This window comes from Pseudopipra pipra, chromosome 28 (assembly GCF_036250125.1).
Source record: "Pseudopipra pipra isolate bDixPip1 chromosome 28, bDixPip1.hap1, whole genome shotgun sequence".
NCBI lineage: Eukaryota > Metazoa > Chordata > Aves > Passeriformes > Pipridae > Pseudopipra > Pseudopipra pipra.
In genome coordinates, this window is record NC_087576.1 from 4,474,968 (window position 1) to 4,498,972 (window position 24,005).

General features: G+C 56.4%; 3 protein-coding genes across 6 annotated transcripts in view; 2 read left to right on the forward strand and 1 right to left on the reverse strand.

Annotated features, from left to right (window-relative positions):
• GKN2 (gastrokine 2) overlaps positions 1–24,005 on the reverse strand; it is a 122,660-nt gene that overhangs the window by 52,593 nt on the left and 46,062 nt on the right. The gene's annotated exons all lie outside the window — the stretch shown is intronic.
• On the forward strand, positions 1,938–13,101 carry LOC135403644 (uncharacterized). The gene is made up of 16 exons (XM_064637853.1): positions 1,938–1,955; positions 2,148–2,306; positions 2,527–2,637; positions 3,778–3,916; positions 4,749–4,840; positions 5,290–5,448; positions 5,669–5,779; positions 6,920–7,058; positions 7,898–7,989; positions 8,438–8,596; positions 8,817–8,927; positions 10,068–10,206; positions 11,046–11,137; positions 11,587–11,745; positions 11,966–12,076; positions 13,000–13,101. Exons 1-16 carry the CDS (start codon positions 1,938–1,940, stop codon positions 13,099–13,101), a joined length of 1,893 nt encoding a protein of 630 aa, XP_064493923.1.
• Positions 19,520–24,005, forward strand: part of LOC135403812 (gastrokine-1-like) — a 33,217-nt gene continuing 28,731 nt past the window's right edge. Inside the window, exons 1-2 of the mRNA XM_064638153.1 lie at positions 19,520–19,653; positions 20,486–20,577. Of these exons, the coding sequence (XP_064494223.1) occupies positions 19,611–19,653; positions 20,486–20,577 (135 nt within the window). The 5' untranslated portion in view covers positions 19,520–19,610. The remainder of the gene's footprint in view (positions 19,654–20,485; positions 20,578–24,005) is intronic.

The window sequence follows — 24,005 nt, forward strand, 5'->3', positions numbered from 1 at the left end:
GAGCTCATAGGAGGAAAGACAGGCATCCCGGGGCTTGGTGCAGGTGACAAAGGCCCCCAGTAGGAGACCAGAGTGGAAGTTCATGGGAAACAAAGCACTCTGGAGCCCTTCCGAAAGACCTGTCCCACTCCAACCCCCACACTTCTCAGACAGGTCCTAAACAGCACTTACAAAGAGTCCCAGTGGAAAAAGGACCTGCGCGCTCTTGCTGCTGCCCTCTTTGCTTCCCTTTGAGGTGGTTGCAGGAAGAGACTTCTCCTGCCAGGCTTCCAGTCTCCAACCTGAGGAGCTCCGAGGGGCCAGGGCAGCGACTGAGCAAATGATTTGCTCGAACGTCTGCCTTAACACACCGGCTGCGCTCCTCCGCACCTGCTCCGTGCTTGCCCTGTGCTGCTGCCCCTTCTCCTTAGGCTCCCTGCACCTTGACTGCCTTACAGAGGGCTGCCTTAGGAACTGTCTTCAAGGCACACTACTGTTCCCATGGGCCCCAGGCCATTCAAAGGCACCACTAAAGGCAGGGGGCAGTCACAGCCCAAGCACCGGCTCGTCACTGCACAACTCGCCATATGCCCGCCATGAAACGCATCACGCCACTGATCTTGCTGAATGCTCTCTTTTGGTCTCTAGAACCAGGTCAGTCTTGGAAGAGTTACAAGGAAGCTCACCTTTGTCACCAGTGGATTGGTCAACAACCTCAACTTCTACGGACAAGACATCACGACCATGTGCAGCGGACTCACCATCTACAGAGCTTATGAAGTTCACGGTGAGTGCAAGCAAATCAATTCTGTCTCTCTCTCACCTGGCACTTTTTTCCCCTTGGGGAATGACTACTGCACCAGTGGGCCTCTTCCAACTCAAGACGGACAGAAAGCAAGAGCTTCAGCTTAGGCAGAAAGCCTTCGGCATCTCTGCAGATCAGCACTGCACCAGGCTTGAGTCCCAGCCTGCAGAACTGACCTGCTCCAAACCCTTCCACCTCCCATCCATCAAGCTTCATGTGGCTTCAGTTTGGGCCCCGACTTTTGGCCCACCTTGACCTCCTCTGCAACGCCCAGGCAAAGACAAAGGCTCGTCCCAAGATGCCCTGTCCTTCCCTTCGCACCTTGCTCAGGACTTCACCCAGCAAGCCACCAAACACTTGTGTGTGCTTCACAGTACCAGGCCAAGTGGCTTCCTTCCCTGCCGGTTGTTCCCGGGCCAAGGATGGCATTGCCCATGACTTTCAGGACCTGCACTCGGCAGGCTCCTCTCACAAGCTCACGGCCTGACAGGGCCCAGCAACTGGCACCAGCCTGCCCCTGCACTGCCCAGCCCCCTGCACTCCCAGCAACCAGTGGAACAGTGCCCCGAGGGCTGCACGGCAACAGCCCCAGCGTGGGCAAGAGCCCGTCTCTGGGGCCGTTCCTTCCTCAGCCACACGGCCCAGGCTCTTTGGGCACTCCAAAGGAATCTCCCCCTCGCACGTCTCCAACACTCCTCCTGTAGCCAAGGACTCACGACCTCGCTCGCTCCCGGCAACAACCACCCCCTCTTGCAGAGCGGCAGCCAAGGTCGCAGGCCTCACCTCATGGGCTTTGCATTTTTCTTGTCTTGCTTTTCCAGGACTCCAAGTCAACCAGGGACCATGTGTCACCCTCAATGTCCTGAAAGTTGTGGACCTGAAGTACTGCAATCGCAATGGCAGCATTGACCAGGTCTGAAACCCTTACTCTTCTCCACCCGAGGGCGGGGGCTGCCCAAAGCCAAACCCCACGTCCTTCTGGTCCGGCATCTCCTCTTTGGAGAGCTTCTTTCTTGGGGACGCAGAGGCTGAAACACAGCAGGGGGTGACCAGAGCTTTCCCTTCAAGACCTTGAGCCTGCATTCCTTCTGGCTACTTCTCTTGCACACCTCACACTCTAAAGACACCACACGGCAGGCTGTAAGATGCAGCAATGATTCGGGGAAGGCAGGCAAAGAATTCTGATGGCTACTGCCCAACTTTGCCACAGCCTTGATCCCTTGTCCTTGGCAAAATCCTCAGCTCACTGCTGCCACTCCCTGCGGGCAGCACTTCTTCTGTTCTACCAGGGATTTGGGGGCGAGATCACTGACTCCGTTCAAAGGCTAAAGATGTTCTGTCCTTGGTGTTTTAACCTCCCCAGGGTCAGGATCAGGATCAGGATCAGACTCAGGATGACAACCAGGAAGTCATCATTGCTGGCCAGTCCCAAATTGTCACCCTCCACAAGACATGGCGCGTGGCAGTTATCCAGCAAACGACCGTCAGTGGCTCCTGGAAAACCATCTGGAACTACAACACGGTGAGTGGCAGGGAGCGCCCTTTGCCGGCCACTGTGCGAGGAGGCTGCCTCCCGCTCCAGCTGACCAAGGCACGGGGCTTCTTGCTTTCTTCTGAACCTTTTCAGTCCACCCTTTGGGGTAGAAACCATCCGCATGCCTCACTGGTTCAATCCACACTTTCTCCCAGGCTTAACAGTTGCAAAACTGAACGGCCAGTGCTCAATAACTTTCTCTTTCCAGGGCGTCATTGCAACCAAAGTCCCGCAACAGAACGCCTGCTACATTTCCGTCATGAACAGAACCGAGATGCCCAGCTTTGACAATCTGGCCACACTCGCCAGACAGAGCAGGGTAAGAGTGCAAAGGAGCAGCAGTTTCTTGCCCTTGGAGTCCACTGGGCCCTTTCTTAACTGTGCTTCTTGCTGCTGGAGAGGAGCAGCTTGTCCCATGTGGCAGGACTGTCTTGCCCTCCACAGCAGTGCGGCTTGGCAATTTGCCCAGGGGATGGTTTGTCCAAAGAAAAGGGGGACGGGGGGCCCTCATTCCCTCTCCCAGCTGCGCTTTCTCTGAGGAAGCTGAGCTCTGCAGCTTGCTGAGAAACCCTTTCTCTCAGGAATCCTGCAAGGCCTCCAATTCTTTGGGCATGGCAATCCTTCCAAGGCCTTCCGAGGCCCTGCAATACCACCCTGCATTTGTCAGCTCACACCTTTGCCTTGCAGCTGCCCTTGTCCAGACTCTCTTTTCCTTTGGGGTGGGAGAGAGCGTCTCCGTGGTGCCCAGCCTTTCCCCCACACCAGTGGCATGAGCCACAACTGCAGGCCCGTGGCCGTAGCTGAGGAAGGAGTTAGAGAGCAGCGGGAAGCCGAGCTCATAGGAGGAAAGACAGGCATCCCGGGGCTTGGTGCAGGTGACAAAGGCCCCCAGTAGGAGACCAGAGTGGAAGTTCATGGGAAACAAAGCACTCTGGAGCCCTTCCGAAAGACCTGTCCCACTCCAACCCCCACACTTCTCAGACAGGTCCTAAACAGCACTTACAAAGAGTCCCAGTGGAAAAAGGACCTGCGCGCTCTTGCTGCTGCCCTCTTTGCTTCCCTTTGAGGTGGTTGCAGGAAGAGACTTCTCCTGCCAGGCTTCCAGTCTCCAACCTGAGGAGCTCCGAGGGGCCAGGGCAGCGACTGAGCAAATGATTTGCTCGAACGTCTGCCTTAACACACCGGCTGCGCTCCTCCGCACCTGCTCCGTGCTTGCCCTGTGCTGCTGCCCCTTCTCCTTAGGCTCCCTGCACCTTGACTGCCTTACAGAGGGCTGCCTTAGGAACTGTCTTCAAGGCACACTACTGTTCCCATGGGCCCCAGGCCATTCAAAGGCACCACTAAAGGCAGGGGGCAGCCACAGCCCAAGCACCGGCTCGTCACTGCACAACTCGCCATATGCCCGCCATGAAACGCATCACGCCACTGATCTTGCTGAATGCTCTCTTTTGGTCTCTAGAACCAGGTCAGTCTTGGAAGAGTTACAAGGAAGCTCACCTTTGTCACCAGTGGATTGGTCAACAACCTCAACTTCTACGGACAAGACATCACGACCATGTGCAGCGGACTCACCATCTACAGAGCTTATGAAGTTCACGGTGAGTGCAAGCAAATCAATTCTGTCTCTCTCTCACCTGGCACTTTTTTCCCCTTGGGGAATGACTACTGCACCAGTGGGCCTCTTCCAACTCAAGACGGACAGAAAGCAAGAGCTTCAGCTTAGGCAGAAAGCCTTCGGCATCTCTGCAGATCAGCACTGCACCAGGCTTGAGTCCCAGCCTGCAGAACTGACCTGCTCCAAACCCTTCCACCTCCCATCCGTCAAGCTTCATGTGGCTTCAGTTTGGGCCCCGACTTTTGGCCCACCTTGACCTCCTCTGCAACGCCCAAGCAAAGACAAAGACAAGATGCCCTGTCCTTCCCTTCGCACCTTGCTCAGGACTTCACCCAGCAAGCCACCAAACACTTGTGTGTGCTTCACAGCACCAGGCCAAGTGGCTTCCTTCCCTGCCGGTTGTTCCCGGGCCGAGGATGGCATTGCCCATGACTTTCAGGACCTGCACTCGGCAGGCTCCTCTCACAAGCTCACGGCCTGACAGGGCCCAGCAACTGGCACCAGCCTGCCCCTGCACTGCCCAGCCCCCCGCACTCCCAGCAACTAGTGGAACAGTGCCCCGAGGGCTGCACGGCAACAGCCCCAGCGTGGGCAAGAGCCCGTCTCTGGGGCCGTTCCTTCCTCAGCCACACGGCCCGGGCTCTTTGGGCACTCCAAAGGAATCTTCCCCTCGCACGTCTCCAACACTCCTCCTGTAGCCAAGGACTCACGACCTCGCTTGCTCCCGGCAACAACCACCCCCTCTTGCAGAGCGGCAGCCAAGGTCGCAGGTTTCACCTCATGGGCTTTGCATTTTTCTTGTCTTGCTTTTCCAGGACTCCAAGTCAACCAGGGACCATGTGTCACCCTCAATGTCCTGAAAGTTGTGGACCTGAAGTACTGCAACAACAATGGCAACATTGACCAGGTCTGAAACCCTTACTCTTCTCCACCCGAGGGCGGGGGCTGCCCAAAGCCAAACCCCACGTCCTTCTAGTCCGGCATCTCCTCTTTGGAGAGCTTCTTTCTTGGGGATGCAGAGGCTGAAACACAGCAGGGGGTGACCAGAGCTTTCCCTTCAAGACCTTGAGCCTGCATTCCTTCTGGCTACTTCTCTTGCACGCCTCACACTCTAAAAGCACCACACAGCAGCTGTAAGATGCAGCAATGATTCGGGGAAGGCAGGCAAAGAATTCTTATGGCTACTGCCCAACTTTGCCACAGCCTTGATCCCTTGTCCTTGGCAAAATCCTCAGCTCACTGCTGCCACTCCCTGCGGGCAGCACTTCTTCTGTTCTACCAGGGATTTGGGGGCGAGATCACTGACTCCGTTCAAAGGCTAAAGATGTTCTGTCCTTGGTGTTTTAACCTCCCCAGGGTCAGGATCAGGATCAGGATCAGACTCAGGATGACAACCAGGAAGTCATCATTGCTGGCCAGTCCCAAATTGTCACCCTCCACAAGACATGGCGCGTGGCAGTTATCCAGCAAACGACCGTCAGTGGCTCCTGGAAAACCATCTGGAACTACAACACGGTGAGTGGCAGGGAGCGCGCTTTGCCGGCCACTGTGCGAGGAGGCTGCCTCCCGCTCCAGCTGACCAAGGCACGGGGCTTCTTGCTTTCTTCTGAACCTTTTCAGTCCACCCTTTGGGGTAGAAACCATCCGCATGCCTCACTGGTTCAATCCACACTTTCTCCCAGGCTTAACAGTTGCAAAACTGAACGGCCAGTGCTCAATAACTTTCTCTTTCCAGGGCGTCATTGCAACCAAAGTCCCGCAACAGAACGCCTGCTACATTTCCGTCATGAACAGAACCGAGATGCCCAACTTTGACAATCTGGCCACACTCGCCAGACAGAGCAGGGTAAGAGTGCAAAGGAGCAGCAGTTTCTTGCCCTTGGAGTCCACTGGGCCCTTTCTTAACTGTGCTTCTTGCTGCTGGAGAGGAGCAGCTTGTCCCATGTGGCAGGACTGTCTTGCCCTCCACAGCAGTGCGGCTCGGCAATTTGCCCAGGGGATGGTTTGTCCAAAGAAAAGGGGGACGGGGGGCCCTCATTCCCTCTCCCAGCTGCGCTTTCTCTGAGGAAGCTGAGCTCTGCAGCTTGCTGAGAAACCCTTTCTCTCAGGAATCCTGCAAGGCCTCCAATTCTTTGGGCATGGCAATCCTTCCAAGGCCTTCCGAGGCCCTGCAATACCACCCTGCATTTGTCAGCTCACACCTTTGCCTTGCAGCTGCCCTTGTCCAGACTCTCTTTTCCTTTGGGGTGGGAGAGAGCGTCTCCGTGGTGCCCAGCCTTTCCCCCACACCAGTGGCATGAGCCACAACTGCAGGCCCGTGGCCGTAGCTGAGGAAGGAGTTAGAGAGCAGCGGGAAGCCGAGCTCATAGGAGGAAAGACAGGCATCCCGGGGCTTGGTGCAGGTGACAAAGGCCCCCAGTAGGAGACCAGAGTGGAAGTTCATGGGAAACAAAGCACTCTGGAGCCCTTCCGAAAGACCTGTCCCACTCCAACCCCCACACTTCTCAGACAGGTCGTAAACAGCACTTACAAAGAGTCCCAGTGGAAAAAGGACCTGCGCGCTCTTGCTGCTGCCCTCTTTGCTTCCCTTTGAGGTGGTTGCAGGAAGAGACTTCTCCTGCCAGGCTTCCAGTCTCCAACCTGAGGAGCTCCGAGGGGCCAGGGCAGCGACTGAGCAAATGATTTGCTCGAACGTCTGCCTTAACACACCGGCTGCGCTCCTCCGCACCTGCTCCGTGCTTGCCCTGTGCTGCTGCCCCTTCTCCTTAGGCTCCCTGCACCTTGACTGCCTTACAGAGGGCTGCCTTAGGAACTGTCTTCAAGGCACACTACTGTTCCCATGGGCCCCAGGCCATTCAAAGGCACCACTAAAGGCAGGGGGCAGCCACAGCCCAAGCACCGGCTCGTCACTGCACAACTCGCCATATGCCCGCCATGAAATGCATCACGCCACTGATCTTGCTGAATGCTCTCTTTTGGTCTCTAGAACCAGGTCAGTCTTGGAAGAGTTACAAGGAAGCTCACCTTTGTCACCAGTGGATTGGTCAACAACCTCAACTTCTACGGACAAGACATCACGACCATGTGCAGCGGACTCACCATCTACAGAGCTTATGAAGTTCACGGTGAGTGCAAGCAAATCAATTCTGTCTCTCTCTCACCTGGCACTTTTTTCCCCTTGGGGAATGACTACTGCACCAGTGGTCCTCTTCCAACTCAAGACAGACAGAAAGCAAGAGCTTCAGCTTAGGCAGAAAGCCTTCGGCATCTCTGCAGATCAGCACTGCACCAGGCTTGAGTCCCAGCCTGCAGAACTGACCTGCTCCAAACCCTTCCACCTCCCTTCTGTCAAGCTTCACATGCCTTCAGTTTGGGCCCCGACTTTTGGCCCACCTTGACCTCCTCTGCAACGCCCGGGCAAAGACAAAGGCTCGTCCCAAGATGCCCTGTCCTTCCCTTCGCACCTTGCTCAGGACTTCACCCAGCAAGCCACCAAACACTTGTGTGTGCTTCACAGTACCAGGCCAAGTGGCTTCCTTCCCTGCCGGTTGTTCCCGGGCCAAGGATGGCATTGCCCATGACTTTCAGGACCTGCACTCGGCAGGCTCCTCTCACAAGCTCACGGCCTGACAGGGCCCAGCAACTGGCACCAGCCTGCCCCTGCACTGCCCAGCCCCCCGCACTCCCAGCAACCAGTGGAACAGTGCCCCAAGGGCTGCACGGCAACAGCCCCAGCGTGGGCAAGAGCCCGTCTCTGGGGCCGTTCCTTCCTCACCCACACGACCCGGGCTCTTTGGGCACTCCAAAGGAATCTTCCCCTCGCACGTCTCCAACACTCCTCCTGTAGCCAAGGACTCACGACCTCGCTTGCTCCCGGCAACAACCAGCCCCTCTTGCAGAGCGGCAGCCAAGGTCGCAGGTTTCACCTCATGGGCTTTGCATTTTTCTTGTCTTGCTTTTCCAGGACTCCAAGTCAACCAGGGACCATGTGTCACCCTCAATGTCCTGAAAGTTGTGGACCTGAAGTACTGCAACAACAATGGCAACATTGACCAGGTCTGAAACCCTTACTCTTCTCCACCCGAGGGCGGGGGCTGCCCAAAGCCAAACCCCACGTCCTTCTAGTCCGGCATCTCCTCTTTGGAGAGCTTCTTTCTTGGGGATGCAGAGGCTGAAACACAGCAGGGGGTGACCAGAGCTTTCCCTTCAAGACCTTGAGCCTGCATTCCTTCTGGCTACTTCTCTTGCACGCCTCACACTCTAAAGACACCACACGGCAGCTGTAAGATGCAGCAATGATTCGGGGAAGGCAGGCAAAGAATTCTTATGGCTACTGCCCAACTTTGCCACAGCCTTGATCCCTTGTCCTTGGCAAAATCCTCAGCTCACTGCTGCCACTCCCTGCGGGCAGCACTTCTTCTGTTCTACCAGGGATTTGGGGCGAGATCACTGACTCCGTTCAAAGGCTAAAGATGTTCTGTCCTTGGTGTTTTAACCTCCCCAGGGTCAGGATCAGGATCAGGATCAGACTCAGGATGACAACCAGGAAGTCATCATTGCTGGCCAGTCCCAAATTGTCACCCTCCACAAGACATGGCGCGTGGCAGTTATCCAGCAAACGACCGTCAGTGGCTCCTGGAAAACCATCTGGAACTACAACACGGTGAGTGGCAGGGAGCGCGCTTTGCCGGGCACTGTGCGAGGAGGCTGCCTCCCGCTCCAGCTGACCAAGGCACGGGGCTTCTTCCTTTCTTCTGAACCTTTTCAGTCCACCCTTTGGGGTAGAAACCATCCGCATGCCTCACTGGTTCAATCCACACTTTCTCCCAGGCTTAACAGTTGCAAAACTGAACGGCCAGTGCTCAATAACTTTCTCTTTCCAGGGCGTCATTGCAACCAAAGTCCCGCAACAGAACGCCTGCTACATTTCCGTCATGAACAGAACCGAGATGCCCAGCTTTGATAATCTGGCCACACTCGCCAGACAGAGCAGGGTAAGAGTGCAAAGGAGCAGCAGTTTCTTGCCCTTGGAGTCCACTGGGCCCTTTCTTAACTGTGCTTCTTGCTGCTGGAGAGGAGCAGCTTGTCCCACGTGGCAGGACTGTCTTGCCCTCCACAGCAGTGCGGCTCGGCAATTTGCCCAGGGGATGGTTTGTCCAAAGAAAAGGGGGACGGGGGGCCCTCATTCCCTCTCCCAGCTGCGCTTTCTCTGAGGAAGCTGAGCTCTGCAGCTTGCTGAGAAACCCTTTCTCTCAGGAATCCTGCAAGGGCACCAATTCTTTGGGCATGGCAATCCTTCCAAGGCCTTCCGAGGCCCTGCAATACCACCCTGCATTTGTCAGCTCAGACCTTTGCCTTGCAGCTGCCCTTGTCCAGACTCTCTTTTCCTTTGGGGTGGGAGAGAGCGTCTCCGTGGTGCCCAGCCTTTCCCCCACACCAGTGGCATGAGCCACAACTGCAGGCCCGTGGCCGTAGCTGAGGAAGGAGTTAGAGAGCAGCGGGAAGCCGAGCTCATAGGAGGAAAGACAGGCATCCCGGGGCTTGGTGCAGGTGACAAAGGCCCCCAGTAGGAGACCAGAGTGGAAGTTCATGGGAAACAAAGCACTCTGGAGCCCTTCCGAAAGACCTGTCCCACTCCAACCCCCACACTTCTCAGACAGGTCCTAAACAGCACTTGCAAAGAGTCCCAGTGGAAAAAGGACCTGCGCGCTCTTGCTGCTGCCCTCTTTGCTTCCCTTTGAGGTGGTTGCAGGAAGAGACTTCTCCTGCCAGGCTTCCAGTCTCCAACCTGAGGAGCTCCGAGGGGCCAGGGCAGCGACTGAGCAAATGATTTGCTCGAACGTCTGCCTTAACACACCGGCTGCGCTCCTCCGCACCTGCTCCGTGCTTGCCCTGTGCTGCTGCCCCTTCTCCTTAGGCTCCCTGCACCTTGACTGCCTTACAAAGGGCTGCCTTAGGAACTGTCTTCAAGGCACACTACTGCTCCCATGGGCCCCAGGCCATTCAAAGGCACCACTAAAGGCAGGGGGCAGTCACAGCCCAAGCACCGGCTCGCCACTGCACAACTCGCCATATGCCCGCCATGAAACGCATCACGCCACTGATCTTGCTGAATGCTCTCTTTTGGTCTCTAGAACCAGGTCAGTCTTGGAAGAGTTACAAGGAAGCTCACCTTTGTCACCAGTGGATTGGTCAACAACCTCAACTTCTACGGACAAGACATCACGACCATGTGCAGCGGACTCACCATCTACAGAGCTTATGAAGTTCACGGTGAGTGCAAGCAAATCAATTCTGTCTCTCTCTCACCTGGCACTTTTTTCCCCTTGGGGAATGACTACTGCACCAGTGGGCCTCTTCCAACTCAAGACGGACAGAAAGCAAGAGCTTCAGCTTAGGCAGAAAGCCTCCGGCATCTCTGCAGATCAGCACTGCACCAGGCTTGAGTCCCAGCCTGCAGAACTGACCTGCTCCAAACCCTTCCACCTCCCATCCGTCAAGCTTCATGTGGCTTCAGTTTGGGCCCCGACTTTTGGCCCACCTTGACCTCCTCTGCAACGCCCGGGCAAAGACAAAGGCTCGTCCCAAGATGCCCTGTCCTTCCCTTCGCACCTTGCTCAGGACTTCACCCAGCAAGCCACCAAACACTTGTGTGTGCTTCACAGTACCAGGCCAAGTGGCTTCCTTCCCTGCCGGTTGTTCCCGGGCCAAGGATGGCATTGCCCATGACTTTCAGGACCTGCACTCGGCAGGCTCCTCTCACAAGCTCACGGCCTGACAGGGCCCAGCAACTGGCACCAGCCTGCCCCTGCACTGCCCAGCCCCCCGCACTCCCAGCAACTAGTGGAACAGTGCCCCGAGGGCTGCACGGCAACAGCCCCAGCGTGGGCAAGAGCCCGTCTCTGGGGCCGTTCCTTCCTCAGCCACACGGCCCGGGCTCTTTGGGCACTCCAAAGGAATCTTCCCCTCGCACGTCTCCAACACTCCTCCTGTAGCCAAGGACTCACGACCTCGCTTGCTCCCGGCAACAACCACCCCCTCTTGCAGAGCGGCAGCCAAGGTCGCAGGTTTCACCTCATGGGCTTTGCATTTTTCTTATCTTGCTTTTCCAGGACTCCAAGTCAACCAGGGACCATGTGTCACCCTCAATGTCCTGAAAGTTGTGGACCTGAAGTACTGCAACAACAATGGCAACATTGACCAGGTCTGAAACCCTTACTCTTCTCCACCCGAGGGCGGGGGCTGCCCAAAGCCAAACCCCACGTCCTTCTAGTCCGGCATCTCCTCTTTGGAGAGCTTCTTTCTTGGGGATGCAGAGGCTGAAACACAGCAGGGGGTGACCAGAGCTTTCCCTTCAAGACCTTGAGCCTGCATTCCTTCTGGCTACTTCTCTTGCACGCCTCACACTCTAAAGACACCACACGGCAGCTGTAAGATGCAGCAATGATTCGGGGAAGGCAGGCAAAGAATTCTGATGGCTACTGCCCAACTTTGCCACAGCCTTGATCCCTTGTCCTTGGCAAAATCCTCAGCTCACTGCTGGTGCTCCCTGCGGGCAGCACTTCTTCTGTTCTACCAGGGATTTGGGGGCGAGATCACTGACTCCGTTCAAAGGCTAAAGATGTTCTGTCCTTGGTGTTTTAACTTCCCCAGGGTCAGGATCAGGATCAGGATCAGACTCAGGATGACAACCAGGAAGTCATCATTGCTGGCCAGTCCCAAATTGTCACCCTCCACAAGACATGGCGCGTGGCAGTTATCCAGCAAACGACCGTCAGTGGCTCCTGGAAAACCATCTGGAACTACAACACGGTGAGTGGCAGGGAGCGCGCTTTGCCGGTCACTGTGTGAGGAGGCTGCCTCCCGCTCCAGCTGACCAAGGCACGGGGCTTCTTGCTTTCTTCTGAACCTTTTCAGTCCACCCTTTGGGGTAGAAACCATCCGCATGCCTCACTGGTTCAATCCACACTTTCTCCCAGGCTTAACAGTTGCAAAACTGAACGACCAGTGCTCAATAACTTTCTCTTTCCAGGGCGTCATTGCAACCAAAGTCCCGCAACAGAACGCCTGCTACATTTCCGTCATGAACAGAACCGAGATGCCCAGCTTTGACAATCTGGCCACACTCGCCAGACAGAGCAGGGTAAGAGTGCAAAGGAGCAGCAGTTTCTTGCCCTTGGAGTCCACTGGGCCCTTTCTTAACTGTGCTTCTTGCTGCTGGAGAGGAGCAGCTTGTCCCATGTGGCAGGACTGTCTTGCCCTCCACAGCAGTGCGGCTTGGCAATTTGCCCAGGGGATGGTTTGTCCAAAGAAAAGGGGGACGGGGGGCCCTCATTCCCTCTCCCAGCTGCGCTTTCTCTGAGGAAGCTGAGCTCTGCAGCTTGCTGAGAAACCCTTTCTCTCAGGAATCCTGCAAGGCCTCCAATTCTTTGGGCATGGCAATCCTTCCAAGGCCTTCCGAGGCCCTGCAATACCACCCTGCATTTGTCAGCTCACACCTTTGCCTTGCAGCTGCCCTTGTCCAGACTCTCTTTTCCTTTGGGGTGGGAGAGAGCGTCTCCGTGGTGCCCAGCCTTTCCCCCACACCAGTGGCATGAGCCACAACTGCAGGCCCGTGGCCGTAGCTGAGGAAGGAGTTAGAGAGCAGCGGGAAGCCGAGCTCATAGGAGGAAAGACAGGCATCCCGGGGCTTGGTGCAGGTGACAAAGGCCCCCAGTAGGAGACCAGAGTGGAAGTTCATGGGAAACAAAGCACTCTGGAGCCCTTCCGAAAGACCTGTCCCACTCCAACCCCCACACTTCTCAGACAGGTCCTAAACAGCACTTACAAAGAGTCCCAGTGGAAAAAGGACCTGCGCGCTCTTGCTGCTGCCCTCTTTGCTTCCCTTTGAGGTGGTTGCAGGAAGAGACTTCTCCTGCCAGGCTTCCAGTCTCCAACCTGAGGAGCTCCGAGGGGCCAGGGCAGCGACTGAGCAAATGATTTGCTCGAACGTCTGCCTTAACACACCGGCTGCGCTCCTCCGCACCTGCTCCGTGCTTGCCCTGTGCTGCTGCCCCTTCTCCTTAGGCTCCCTGCACCTTGACTGCCTTACAGAGGGCTGCCTTAGGAACTGTCTTCAAGGCACACTACTGCTCCCATGGGCCCCAGGCCATTCAAAGGCACCACTAAAGGCAGGGGGCAGCCACAGCCCAAGCACCGGCTCGTCACTGCACAACTCGCCATATGCCCACCATGAAACGCATCACGCCACTGATCTTGCTGAATGCTCTCTTTTGGTCTCTAGAACCAGGTCAGTCTTGGAAGAGTTACAAGGAAGCTCACCTTTGTCACCAGTGGATTGGTCAACAACCTCAACTTCTACGGACAAGACATCACGACCATGTGCAGCGGACTCACCATCTACAGAGCTTATGAAGTTCACGGTGAGTGCAAGCAAATCAATTCTGTCTCTCTCTCACCTGGCACTTTTTTCCCCTTGGGGAATGACTACTGCACCAGTGGGCCTCTTCCAACTCAAGACGGACAGAAAGCAAGAGCTTCAGCTTAGGCAGAAAGCCTTCGGCATCTCTGCAGATCAGCACTGCACCAGGCTTGAGTCCCAGCCTGCAGAACTGACCTGCTCCAAACCCTTCCACCTCCCATCCATCAAGCTTCATGTGGCTTCAGTTTGGGCCCCGACTTTTGGCCCACCTTGACCTCCTCTGCAACGCCCAGGCAAAGACAAAGGCTCGTCCCAAGATGCCCTGTCCTTCCCTTCGCACCTTGCTCAGGACTTCACCCAGCAAGCCACCAAACACTTGTGTGTGCTTCACAGTACCAGGCCAAGTGGCTTCCTTCCCTGCCGGTTGTTCCCGGGCCAAGGATGGCATTGCCCATGACTTTCAGGACCTGCACTCGGCAGGCTCCTCTCACAAGCTCACGGCCTGACAGGGCCCAGCAACTGGCACCAGCCTGCCCCTGCACTGCCCAGCCCCCTGCACTCCCAGCAACCAGTGGAACAGTGCCCCGAGGGCTGCACGGCAACAGCCCCAGCGTGGGCAAGAGCCCGTCTCTGGGGCCGTTCCTTCCTCAGCCACACGGCCCAGGCTCTTTGGGCACTCCAAAGGAATCTCCCCCTCGCACGTCTCCAACACTCCTCCTGTAGCCAAGGACTCACGACCTCGCTCGCTCCCGGCAACAACCACCCCCTCTTGCAGAGCGGCAGCCAAGGTCGCAGGCCTCACCTCATGGGCTTTGCATTTTTCTTGTCTTGCTTTTCCAGGACTCCAAGTCAACCAGGGACCATGTGTCACCCTCAATGTCCTGAAAGTTGTGGACCTGAAGTACTGCAATCGCAATGGCAGCATTGACCAGGTCTGAAACCCTTACTCTTCTCCACCCGAGGGCGGGGGCTGCCCAAAGCCAAACCCCACGTCCTTCTGGTCCGGCATCTCCTCTTTGGAGAGCTTCTTTCTTGGGGACGCAGAGGCTGAAACACAGCAGGGGGTGACCAGAGCTTTCCCTTCAAGACCTTGAGCCTGCATTCCTTCTGGCTACTTCTCTTGCACGCCTCACACTCTAAAGGCACCACACGGCAGCTGTAAGATGCAGCAACGATTCGGGGAAGGCAGGCAAAGAATTCTGATGGCTACTGCCCAACTTTGCCACAGCCTTGATCCCTTGTCCTTGGCAAAATCCTCAGCTCACTGCTGGTGCTCCCTGCGGGCAGCACTTCTTCTGTTCTACCAGGGATTTGGGGGCGAGATCACTGACTCCGTTCAAAGGCTAAAGATGTTCTGTCCTTGGTGTTTTAACCTCCCCAGGGTCAGGATCAGGGTCAGGATCAGACTCAGGATGACAACCAGGAAGTCATCATTGCTGGCCAGTCCCAAATTGTCACCCTCCACAAGACATGGCGCGTGGCAGTTATCCAGCAAACGACCGTCAGTGGCTCCTGGAAAACCATCTGGAACTACAACACGGTGAGTGGCAGGGAGCGCGCTTTGCCGGCCACTGTGCGAGGAGGCTGCCTCCCGCTCCAGCTGACCAAGGCACGGGGCTTCTTCCTTTCTTCTGAACCTTTTCAGTTCGCCCTTTGGGGTAGAAACCATCCGCATGCCTCACTGGATCAATCCACACTTTCTCCCAGGCTTAACAGTTGCAAAACTGAACGGCCAGTGCTCAATAACTTTCTCTTTCCAGGGCGTCATTGCAACCAAAGTCCCGCAACAGAACGCCTGCTACATTTCCGTCATGAACAGAACCGAGATGCCCAGCTTTGACAATCTGGCCACACTCGCCAGACAGAGCAGGGTAAGAGTGCAAAGGAGCAGCAGTTTCTTGCCCTTGGAGTCCACTGGGCCCTTTCTTAACTGTGCTTCTTGCTGCTGGAGAGGAGCAGCTTGTCCCACGTGGCAGGACTGTCTTGCCCTCCACAGCAGTGCGGCTCGGCAATTTGCCCAGGGGATGGTTTGTCCAAAGAAAAGGGGGACGGGGGGCCCTCATTCCCTCTCCCAACTGCGCTTTCTCTGAGGAAGCTGAGCTCTGCAGCTTGCTGAGAAACCCTTTCTCTCAGGAATCCTGCAAGGCCTCCAATTCTTTGGGCATGGCAATCCTTCCAAGGCCTTCCGAGGCCCTGCAATACCACCCTGCATTTGTCAGCTCACACCTTTGCCGTGCAGCTGCCCTTGTCCAGACTCTCTTTTCCTTTGGGGTGGGAGAGAGCGTCTCCGTGGTGCCCAGCCTTTCCCCCACACCAGTGGCATGAGCCACAACTGCAGGCCCGTGGCCGTAGCTGAGGAAGGAGTTAGAGAGTAGCGGGAAGCCGAGCTCATAGGAGGAAAGACAGGCATCCCGGGGCTTGGTGCAGGTGACAAAGGCCCCCAGTAGGAGACCAGAGTGGAAGTTCATGGGAAACAAAGCACTCTGGAGCCCTTCCGAAAGACCTGTCCCACTCCAACCCCCACACTTCTCAGACAGGTCCTAAACAGCACTTGCAAAGAGTCCCAGTGGAAAAAGGACCTGCGCGCTCTTGCTGCTGCCCTCTTTGCTTCCCTTTGAGGTGGTTGCAGGAAGAGACTTCTCCTGCCAGGCTTCCAGTCTCCAACCTGAGGAGCTCCGAGGGGCCAGGGCAGCGACTGAGCAAATGATTTGCTCGAACGTCTGCCTTAACACACCGGCTGCGCTCCTCCGCACCTGCTCCGTGCTTGCCCTGTGCTGCTGCCCCTTCTCCTTAGGCTCCCTGCACCTTGACTGCCTTACAGAGGGCTGCCTTAGGAACTGTCTTCAAGGCACACTACTGTTCCCATGGGCCCCAGGCCATTCAAAGGCACCACTAAAGGCAGGGGGCAGCCACAGCCCAAGCACCGGCTCGTCACTGCACAACTCGCCATATGCCCGCCATGAAACGCATCACGCCACTGATCTTGCTGAATGCTCTCTTTTGGTCTCTAGAACCAGGTCAGTCTTGGAAGAGTTACAAGGAAGCTCACCTTTGTCACCAGTGGATTGGTCAACAACCTCAACTTCTACGGACAAGACATCACGACCATGTGCAGCGGACTCACCATCTACAGAGCTTATGAAGTTCACGGTGAGTGCAAGCAAATCAATTCTGTCTCTCTCTCACCTGGCACTTTTTTCCCCTTGGGGAATGACTACTGCACCAGTGGGCCTCTTCCAACTCAAGACGGACAGAAAGCAAGAGCTTCAGCTTAGGCAGAAAGCCTTCGGCATCTCTGCAGATCAGCACTGCACCAGGCTTGAGTCCCAGCCTGCAGAACTGACCTGCTCCAAACCCTTCCACCTCCCATCCGTCAAGCTTCATGTGGCTTCAGTTTGGGCCCCGACTTTTGGCCCACCTTGACCTCCTCTGCAACGCCCAGGCAAAGACAAAGGCTCGTCCCAAGATGCCCTGTCCTTCCCTTCGCACCTTGCTCAGGACTTCACCCAGCAAGCCACCAAACACTTGTGTGTGCTTCACAGTACCAGGCCAAGTGGCTTCCTTCCCTGCCGGTTGTTCCCGGGCCAAGGATGGCATTGCCCATGACTTTCAGGACCTGCACTCGGCAGGCTCCTCTCACAAGCTCACGGCCTGACAGGGCCCAGCAACTGGCACCAGCCTGCCCCTGCACTGCCCAGCCCCCTGCACTCCCAGCAACCAGTGGAACAGTGCCCCGAGGGCTGCACGGCAACAGCCCCAGCGTGGGCAAGAGCCCGTCTCTGGGGCCGTTCCTTCCTCAGCCACACGGCCCAGGCTCTTTGGGCACTCCAAAGGAATCTCCCCCTCGCACGTCTCCAACACTCCTCCTGTAGCCAAGGACTCACGACCTCGCTCGCTCCCGGCAACAACCACCCCCTCTTGCAGAGCGGCAGCCAAGGTCGCAGGCCTCACCTCATGGGCTTTGCATTTTTCTTGTCTTGCTTTTCCAGGACTCCAAGTCAACCAGGGACCATGTGTCACCCTCAATGTCCTGAAAGTTGTGGACCTGAAGTACTGCAATCGCAATGGCAGCATTGACCAGGTCTGAAACCCTTACTCTTCTCCACCCGAGGGCGGGGGCTGCCCAAAGCCAAACCCCACGTCCTTCTGGTCCGGCATCTCCTCTTTGGAGAGCTTCTTTCTTGGGGACGCAGAGGCTGAAACACAGCAGGGGGTGACCAGAGCTTTCCCTTCAAGACCTTGAGCCTGCATTCCTTCTGGCTACTTCTCTTGCACGCCTCACACTCTAAAGGCACCACACGGCAGCTGTAAGATGCAGCAATGATTCGGGGAAGGCAGGCAAAGAATTCTGATGGCTACTGCCCAACTTTGCCACAGCCTTGATCCCTTGTCCTTGGCAAAATCCTCAGCTCACTGCTGGTGCTCCCTGCGGGCAGCACTTCTTCTGTTCTACCAGGGATTTGGGGGCGAGATCACTGACTCCGTTCAAAGGCTAAAGATGTTCTGTCCTTGGTGTTTTAACCTCCCCAGGGTCAGGATCAGGGTCAGGATCAGACTCAGGATGACAACCAGGAAGTCATCATTGCTGGCCAGTCCCAAATTGTCACCCTCCACAAGACATGGCGCGTGGCAGTTATCCAGCAAACGACCGTCAGTGGCTCCTGGAAAACCATCTGGAACTACAACACGGTGAGTGGCAGGGAGCGCGCTTTGCCGGCCACTGTGCGAGGAGGCTGCCTCCCGCTCCAGCTGACCAAGGCACGGGGCTTCTTCCTTTCTTCTGAACCTTTTCAGTTCGCCCTTTGGGGTAGAAACCATCCGCATGCCTCACTGGTTCAATCCACACTTTCTCCCAGGCTTAACAGTTGCAAAACTGAACGGCCAGTGCTCAATAACTTTCTCTTTCCAGGGCGTCATTGCAACCAAAGTCCCGCAACAGAACGCCTGCTACATTTCCGTCATGAACAGAACCGAGATGCCCAGCTTTGACAATCTGGCCACACTCGCCAGACAGAGCAGGGTAAGAGTGCAAAGGAGCAGCAGTTTCTTGCCCTTGGAGTCCACTGGGCCCTTTCTTAACTGTGCTTCTTGCTGCTGGAGAGGAGCAGCTTGTCCCACGTGGCAGGACTGTCTTGCCCTCCACAGCAGTGCGGCTCGGCAATTTGCCCAGGGGATGGTTTGTCCAAAGAAAAGGGGGACGGGGGGCCCTCATTCCCTCTCCCAACTGCGCTTTCTCTGAGGAAGCTGAGCTCTGCAGCTTGCTGAGAAACCCTTTCTCTCAGGAATCCTGCAAGGCCTCCAATTCTTTGGGCATGGCAATCCTTCCAAGGCCTTCCGAGGCCCTGCAATACCACCCTGCATTTGTCAGCTCACACCTTTGCCGTGCAGCTGCCCTTGTCCAGACTCTCTTTTCCTTTGGGGTGGGAGAGAGCGTCTCCGTGGTGCCCAGCCTTTCCCCCACACCAGTGGCATGAGCCACAACTGCAGGCCCGTGGCCGTAGCTGAGGAAGGAGTTAGAGAGCAGCGGGAAGCCGAGCTCATAGGAGGAAAGACAGGCATCCCGGGGCTTGGTGCAGGTGACAAAGGCCCCCAGTAGGAGACCAGAGTGGAAGTTCATGGGAAACAAAGCACCCTGGAGCCCTTCCGAAAGACCTGTCCCGCTCCAACCCCCACACTTCTCAGACAGGTCCTAAACAGCACTTACAAAGAGTCCCAGTGGAAAAAGGACCTGCGCGCTCTTGCTGCTGCCCTCTTTGCTTCCCTTTGAGGTGGTTGCAGGAAGAGACTTCTCCTGCCAGGCTTCCAGTCTCCAACCTGAGGAGCTCCGAGGGGCCAGGGCAGCGACTGAGCAAATGATTTGCTCGAACGTCTGCCTTAACACACCGGCTGCGCTCCTCCGCACCTGCTCCGTGCTTGCCCTGTGCTGCTGCCCCTTCTCCTTAGGCTCCCTGCACCTTGACTGCCTTACAGAGGGCTGCCTTAGGAACTGTCTTCAAGGCACACTACTGCTCCCATGGGCCCCAGGCCATTCAAAGGCACCACTAAAGGCAGGGGGCAGTCACAGCCCAAGCACCGGCTCGTCACTGCACAACTCGCCATATGCCCGCCATGAAACGCATCACGCCACTGATCTTGCTGAATGCTCTCTTTTGGTCTCTAGAACCAGGTCAGTCTTGGAAGAGTTACAAGGAAGCTCACCTTTGTCACCAGTGGATTGGTCAACAACCTCAACTTCTACGGACAAGACATCACGACCATGTGCAGCGGACTCACCATCTACAGAGCTTATGAAGTTCACGGTGAGTGCAAGCAAATCAATTCTGTCTCTCTCTCACCTGGCACTTTTTTCCCCTTGGGGAATGACTACTGCACCAGTGGGCCTCTTCCAACTCAAGACGGACAGAAAGCAAGAGCTTCAGCTTAGGCAGAAAGCCTTCGGCATCTCTGCAGATCAGCACTGCACCAGGCTTGAGTCCCAGCCTGCAGAACTGACCTGCTCCAAACCCTTCCACCTCCCATCCGTCAAGCTTCATGTGGCTTCAGTTTGGGCCCCGACTTTTGGCCCACCTTGACCTCCTCTGCAACGCCCAAGCAAAGACAAAGACAAGATGCCCTGTCCTTCCCTTCGCACCTTGCTCAGGACTTCACCCAGCAAGCCACCAAACACTTGTGTGTGCTTCACAGCACCAGGCCAAGTGGCTTCCTTCCCTGCCGGTTGTTCCCGGGCCGAGGATGGCATTGCCCATGACTTTCAGGACCTGCACTCGGCAGGCTCCTCTCACAAGCTCACGGCCTGACAGGGCCCAGCAACTGGCACCAGCCTGCCCCTGCACTGCCCAGCCCCCCGCACTCCCAGCAACTAGTGGAACAGTGCCCCGAGGGCTGCACGGCAACAGCCCCAGCGTGGGCAAGAGCCCGTCTCTGGGGCCGTTCCTTCCTCAGCCACACGGCCCGGGCTCTTTGGGCACTCCAAAGGAATCTTCCCCTCGCACGTCTCCAACACTCCTCCTGTAGCCAAGGACTCACGACCTCGCTTGCTCCCGGCAACAACCACCCCCTCTTGCAGAGCGGCAGCCAAGGTCGCAGGTTTCACCTCATGGGCTTTGCATTTTTCTTATCTTGCTTTTCCAGGACTCCAAGTCAACCAGGGACCATGTGTCACCCTCAATGTCCTGAAAGTTGTGGACCTGAAGTACTGCAACAACAATGGCAACATTGACCAGGTCTGAAACCCTTACTCTTCTCCACCCGAGGGCGGGGGCTGCCCAAAGCCAAACCCCACGTCCTTCTAGTCCGGCATCTCCTCTTTGGAGAGCTTCTTTCTTGGGGATGCAGAGGCTGAAACACAGCAGGGGGTGACCAGAGCTTTCCCTTCAAGACCTTGAGCCTGCATTCCTTCTGGCTACTTCTCTTGCACGCCTCACACTCTAAAAGCACCACACAGCAGCTGTAAGATGCAGCAATGATTCGGGGAAGGCAGGCAAAGAATTCTTATGGCTACTGCCCAACTTTGCCACAGCCTTGATCCCTTGTCCTTGGCAAAATCCTCAGCTCACTGCTGCCACTCCCTGCGGGCAGCACTTCTTCTGTTCTACCAGGGATTTGGGGGCGAGATCACTGACTCCGTTCAAAGGCTAAAGATGTTCTGTCCTTGGTGTTTTAACCTCCCCAGGGTCAGGATCAGGATCAGGATCAGACTCAGGATGACAACCAGGAAGTCATCATTGCTGGCCAGTCCCAAATTGTCACCCTCCACAAGACATGGCGCGTGGCAGTTATCCAGCAAACGACCGTCAGTGGCTCCTGGAAAACCATCTGGAACTACAACACGGTGAGTGGCAGGGAGCGCGCTTTGCCGGCCACTGTGCGAGGAGGCTGCCTCCCGCTCCAGCTGACCAAGGCACGGGGCTTCTTGCTTTCTTCTGAACCTTTTCAGTCCACCCTTTGGGGTAGAAACCATCCGCATGCCTCACTGGTTCAATCCACACTTTCTCCCAGGCTTAACAGTTGCAAAACTGAACGGCCAGTGCTCAATAACTTTCTCTTTCCAGGGTGTCATTGCAACCAAAGTCCCGCAACAGAACGCCTGCTACATTTCCGTCATGAACAGAACCGAGATGCCCAGCTTTGACAATCTGGCCACACTCGCCAGACAGAGCAGGGTAAGAGTGCAAAGGAGCAGCAGTTTCTTGCCCTTGGAGTCCACTGGGCCCTTTCTTAACTGTGCTTCTTGCTGCTGGAGAGGAGCAGCTTGTCCCATGTGGCAGGACTGTCTTGCCCTCCACAGCAGTGCGGCTTGGCAATTTGCCCAGGGGATGGTTTGTCCAAAGAAAAGGGGGACGGGGGGCCCTCATTCCCTCTCCCAGCTGCGCTTTCTCTGAGGAAGCTGAGCTCTGCAGCTTGCTGAGAAACCCTTTCTCTCAGGAATCCTGCAAGGCCTCCAATTCTTTGGGCATGGCAATCCTTCCAAGGCCTTCCGAGGCCCTGCAATACCACCCTGCATTTGTCAGCTCACACCTTTGCCTTGCAGCTGCCCTTGTCCAGACTCTCTTTTCCTTTGGGGTGGGAGAGAGCGTCTCCGTGGTGCCCAGCCTTTCCCCCACACCAGTGGCATGAGCCACAACTGCAGGCCCGTGGCCGTAGCTGAGGAAGGAGTTAGAGAGCAGCGGGAAGCCGAGCTCATAGGAGGAAAGACAGGCATCCCGGGGCTTGGTGCAGGTGACAAAGGCCCCCAGTAGGAGACCAGAGTGGAAGTTCATGGGAAACAAAGCACTCTGGAGCCCTTCCGAAAGACCTGTCCCACTCCAACCCCCACACTTCTCAGACAGGTCCTAAACAGCACTTGCAAAGAGTCCCAGTGGAAAAAGGACCTGCGCGCTCTTGCTGCTGCCCTCTTTGCTTCCCTTTGAGGTGGTTGCAGGAAGAGACTTCTCCTGCCAGGCTTCCAGTCTCCAACCTGAGGAGCTCCGAGGGGCCAGGGCAGCGACTGAGCAAATGATTTGCTCGAACGTCTGCCTTAACACACCGGCTGCGCTCCTCCGCACCTGCTCCGTGCTTGCCCTGTGCTGCTGCCCCTTCTCCTTAGGCTCCCTGCACCTTGACTGCCTTACAGAGGGCTGCCTTAGGAACTGTCTTCAAGGCACACTACTGTTCCCATGGGCCCCAGGCCATTCAAAGGCACCACTAAAGGCAGGGGGCAGCCACAGCCCAAGCACCGGCTCGTCACTGCACAACTCGCCATATGCCCGCCATGAAACGCATCACGCCACTGATCTTGCTGAATGCTCTCTTTTGGTCTCTAGAACCAGGTCAGTCTTGGAAGAGTTACAAGGAAGCTCACCTTTGTCACCAGTGGATTGGTCAACAACCTCAACTTCTACGGACAAGACATCACGACCATGTGCAGCGGACTCACCATCTACAGAGCTTATGAAGTTCACGGTGAGTGCAAGCAAATCAATTCTGTCTCTCTCTCACCTGGCACTTTTTTCCCCTTGGGGAATGACTACTGCACCAGTGGTCCTCTTCCAACTCAAGACGGACAGAAAGCAAGAGCTTCAGCTTAGGCAGAAAGCCTTCGGCATCTCTGCAGATCAGCACTGCACCAGGCTTGAGTCCCAGCCTGCAGAACTGACCTGCTCCAAACCCTTCCACCTCCCATCCATCAAGCTTCATGTGGCTTCAGTTTGGGCCCCGACTTTTGGCCCACCTTGACCTCCTCTGCAACGCCCAGGCAAAGACAAAGGCTCGTCCCAAGATGCCCTGTCCTTCCCTTCGCACCTTGCTCAGGACTTCACCCAGCAAGCCACCAAACACTTGTGTGTGCTTCACAGTACCAGGCCAAGTGGCTTCCTTCCCTGCCGGTTGTTCCCGGGCCAAGGATGGCATTGCCCATGACTTTCAGGACCTGCACTCGGCAGGCTCCTCTCACAAGCTCACGGCCTGACAGGGCCCAGCAACTGGCACCAGCCTGCCCCTGCACTGCCCAGCCCCCTGCACTCCCAGCAACCAGTGGAACAGTGCCCCGAGGGCTGCACGGCAACAGCCCCAGCGTGGGCAAGAGCCCGTCTCTGGGGCCGTTCCTTCCTCAGCCACACGGTCCAGGCTCTTTGGGCACTCCAAAGGAATCTCCCCCTCGCACGTCTCCAACACTCCTCCTGTAGCCAAGGACTCACGACCTCGCTCGCTCCCGGCAACAACCACCCCCTCTTGCAGAGCGGCAGCCAAGGTCGCAGGCCTCACCTCATGGGCTTTGCATTTTTCTTGTCTTGCTTTTCCAGGACTCCAAGTCAACCAGGGACCATGTGTCACCCTCAATGTCCTGAAAGTTGTGGACCTGAAGTACTGCAATCGCAATGGCAGCATTGACCAGGTCTGAAACCCTTACTCTTCTCCACCCGAGGGCGGGGGCTGCCCAAAGCCAAACCCCACGTCCTTCTGGTCCGGCATCTCCTCTTTGGAGAGCTTCTTTCTTGGGGACGCAGAGGCTGAAACACAGCAGGGGGTGACCAGAGCTTTCCCTTCAAGACCTTGAGCCTGCATTCCTTCTGGCTACTTCTCTTGCACGCCTCACACTCTAAAGACACCACACGGCAGCTGTAAGATGCAGCAATGATTCGGGGAAGGCAGGCAAAGAATTCTGATGGCTACT

What these genes read in the sequence shown, in the direction of transcription:
- LOC135403644 (XM_064637853.1), top strand. An exon ending in CCATCTGGAACTACAACACG is followed by an intron (nt 2,307 to 2,526) that starts GTGAGTGGCAGG and finishes TTCTCTTTCCAG; the next exon opens with GGCGTCATTGCAACCAAAGT. An exon ending in CAGAGCTTATGAAGTTCACG is followed by an intron (nt 7,059 to 7,897) that starts GTGAGTGCAAGC and finishes TTGCTTTTCCAG; the next exon opens with GACTCCAAGTCAACCAGGGA.